The sequence below is a fragment of the Cynara cardunculus genome, assembly GCF_001531365.2.
Source record: "Cynara cardunculus var. scolymus isolate 2C chromosome LG 9, CcrdV1, whole genome shotgun sequence".
NCBI classification, from domain to species: domain Eukaryota; kingdom Viridiplantae; phylum Streptophyta; class Magnoliopsida; order Asterales; family Asteraceae; genus Cynara; species Cynara cardunculus.
Window position 1 is genome coordinate 16366694 of NC_037536.1, and position 3930 is coordinate 16370623.

Below are 3930 nucleotides of genomic sequence, written 5' to 3' on the forward strand. Positions count from 1 at the left end.
AATATAAAATTACGTGAATATTTATAATTTTTACTACTTTTTTAAACGCATAAATTAATCAACGAAGTTCCCTTTAACTTGTTTTATCTGGTTTTTAATGAAGAAAATGGCCCCAAACACAAAATGTTCGAATACGGAGACTAATCATCTCGAATCGACAAAACCAACCAAACAACACCTAAAAAAATGGATACGATACGAAAGCAAACAATGTTTCAAATCAATTTTGTAAGCGGGGCAGAAAATAATTAGCATAATAAAAGATAAAACAAAATCTAATTATAAAAATACGGTTTCATTAAAAATGAAATACAAGTTCGGCCCAATAGGAATTCCATTTTCTTTAATGACACTACAAGATAGAATGTTTGGGATGGGGGATTTAGGTCGATTTTATCCACAACATTCTCCATGAACTTGTTCCACCTTCATACGGCTTCAGCTCGTATCGGATTTCTCCAATGCTGCAATAGAATCCGACCTTCGTTAGCGTAAAACCAATAAAATAGAATAGATTCGAGGTGGCAGGCCAATTGAGAACTACAAATGTGTCAACTAAATTCCACCTTGCTACATAAAACCACACCAAATCAAATGAATCCGGTAAATCCAATACAAATTGGGGTATGGATAGGGTAAGATGTAGGCAACCATTCCATCATCATGCTACATGATGGCATTAAGGGTGCATTTGGTAGGCACGGGACGGGACTGAATAGGACGAGACAGGCAGGTGAAAGAATTGTTATTTTAATTTGACATAAGTGGTTCTAATTTACCGATATATATATATATATATATATATATATTGGCTCTTCAAGTTTTAACATGTACATTTTGGCAGTTAGTTTAAAAATGTAAATAGAAAATGCTAAAATTGAGAAAATTGGAAAAAGACTACTTTGCCCTTGGGTTTAACGGACTTCGTAGACGGTCATAACGGTGAAGGACCAAATTCGTGAGAAGATGCATACCACCAGGTGTTCTACGTAATAAATGAAGTTTTAGGACCACCTTCGCAAAAACCCACATACCACATAGACCAAATCCGTCATTTACTCATTTATAAAAATGAATAAATGACCCCTTTTTATTAATTGACTATTATAAAACAAATGTTTTTAACATATTTGAAAACATTATTACATACAAATCCTACGAAATCCCGTGAAATACCAACCACCCTTGGGATCTCAAAATCCTATGTTTATGAGAATTCATTGAAATCATGGGATTTCAAATCCAGCAAAACCTTCAAACCAAACATGGGATTGGAATGGAATTCAATTCCAAATCCCTCAAAATCCAATCCAATCCTGCATACCAAACGGGGCCTAAGTTTATCCCTAGACATCAAAAGTTCACGAGTGTGCTTATACGAAAGTATGAAACAATCCAATAAGCATTCAAACCCACCAAGCTTTCTGTTGCTACATTAACGACTAATTAGTTGTCTTTCATAAAGGTTGAACACCCCCTAAATTTTAGCGTGTTGCTTTATCACTCAGATAAAAGAATCACGTCAGTCAAAATGTGATACGAAGTTTAATGTAACTTGTGATTCCATCGCTACCCCAAACCCTTTTTCACCTATCAAACTAGTATAGACAAACGATAATACAAGAAGAGAGCTTACTATTGTAGTTTAGAAGCTTCTCGATGAGATCAACATGAGTCATCAGCATTCTTCGGCAACAATAACGAACAAGTCCCAAAGCATCAAGCGCGTCTCTGTATGAGTCAAAACACAAAGACCACACATAAAGTTTTTATGAACCTGCTCAACGATTTTGAAAGAAAAATAAGGATATGATGAGAAGTTATTTATAACCATTTGCATACATATGATATTTTATAGGTGTTAATCAGTATGATATGCACACCAACAGCAACACATGTTCTTTGGAGAAATGAGAGCTAGCCACATCATTCTAGAAGATATGCACGGTAAATGTACAGAAAATTACTACAGAAAAACTAGTGACGATTCCTGTAACATATGAGCTCACAAGGTAACATCACACGGCGAAACCACTAATTATGACCAAGGTTTTAAAAGCGGACGAGACTCGAGGTGTTTTCCCTCAATGAGGTAAGGTGTAGCCTCGAGGCGGAAATATATATACACCAAAACATGTACGTGTACTACACAAATGTGTGTGTATATATGATTCTAAACTACTAAGGGCGCTCGTTCAGTGGTTCTTGACAGAGGAAAGAGTGAAATTTTGGTTGCTTGGAGGAAGAGGAAGGGTCAAACCACACTTTTTGATTGAGAGGAGAAAGTACTAGCTTTTTCGGTTTTAAAATATTAGAAGTACACATTAGGGTCATTGGGCATTGACTTGTGGTTTTCTTTACAGACTCTCGTACCATAAAGAAATGTACTACTACTGCCATAAAATTTATAAACGAGTCAAAACAAACCATCACAAAAGCAGATCATCTGAGGCATACGCCTCTACACCGTCTCATGCCTCACTAAACCAAGGTGAAAGCCTCGTCCGGGGTCCAAGAGGCGCCGCCCCAGGTGCGGTTTTGGGTCGCCTCGAACAATATTTAAAACCATGATTATGACAAGTTGATAACAAAAGGAAAAATGAAAAAGGGGTACAAAGAAGTTAATTGTGACATTATTCCATTCTCAGTCACCACAATACTAACACATTCAATATGAGTTTTAAGAAGGCAATGTTCACCGACACCCCATAGCATAAGAATTTTAGAACCCTGCTATAGAGTGTTACAATCTCCTATTTCCCAAAATCGAAACATAAAATGGCTGTTTAGGTACATTAAGCTGTTGAAAGTGCTTAAGATGCAAGTTTCTCTGTTTCCTTAGATTGTGATTCTTTCACTTACATATCTATAATCACAATCAACAAATCATCACGATTCTCTGTAATACAAACATCAATGGAAAGTAAGTGTATAAAATTACTCACCCTTCCGTGTAATCAGACTGAAGAAGATCAAGATATGTGTCCCATTTGTTTCCGATAACCTAACAAACCACACAAATTTGTCGATGAAATTAGGTTCTAGAGGAAATTACAAAACCCTAAACAAGCATACAACGAATAATACGGAACAAGAGGGCATCGTAACAATCAGTATAGATGGTGTTGGTTGATGGAGAATTAGGGTTTACCTTGCCGCAAGTGAAACACCGTACAGGAATAATCATGTTTCAGTCTTCTTTACTTTTTCCTCTTCCTCACCTGCAACGACTAGTATATCCCAGGAATATTAGGAGGAAGTGAGGAACTAAAGAAATGGAATAAACCTTATATTTTTAGCGAAATTTATCCAAAATCAGATAATTAACGTATTTTTAGAACTTTTATTTTAGTATCTAAAATATAGAGTTTTAAACATTTAAATACTTGGATAATCGGTTAAAAATTAATTTTAGATTAAAAAAACTAATTTTAAATCTAGACTATATTACAAAGCATTTGACAAAAACTCTTAAAAACAATTTTTTATGCATGAAATACTGTTTATTGATGCATATCACTTAAAATTCAAGATTACAAGTAAATTATGCATAAGTACAACTTATTAAAACTCTATGTTTGAATTCGTGTAACTAACTGCGGATAAATATAATCAAATAGAGGATAAACATCTCATTTTAAAATATAAAAAATCTAAAATATAATTAGGATAATTATCGAGTTCAAACAGAATACTTAATTATTATCTTTATAAAAAATATATTATTAAATCTAAATTAAGTTACTTTGTTACGATAAATTAAATTATAATAAAAAAATTGAATTAAAAAAAATATACAAATAAAAACTTTTAAATAGTTAATTTGATACTAATATTGATATATTTTTTGCAAATTTTATATGATATTTTTAAGGGCAAAATGCACAAAATAGCAATCTACTTTCATAAATTTATTTATTATAGCATTGT

At 33.4% G+C, this 3930-nt stretch overlaps 1 protein-coding gene across 1 annotated transcript; it reads right to left on the minus strand.

The window, feature by feature from the left end:
* Positions 1–262: 262 nt before the first annotated feature.
* LOC112518508 (DNA-directed RNA polymerases I, II, and III subunit RPABC5) lies at positions 263–3259 on the minus strand. The gene is made up of 4 exons (XM_025126226.1): positions 3152–3259; positions 2946–3004; positions 1637–1731; positions 263–464 (listed from the first exon to the last, which is right to left on the minus strand). Exons 1-4 carry the CDS (start codon positions 3185–3187, stop codon positions 439–441), a joined length of 216 nt encoding a protein of 71 aa, XP_024981994.1. The 5' UTR covers positions 3188–3259; the 3' UTR covers positions 263–438.
* Positions 3260–3930: the final 671 nt, after the last annotated feature.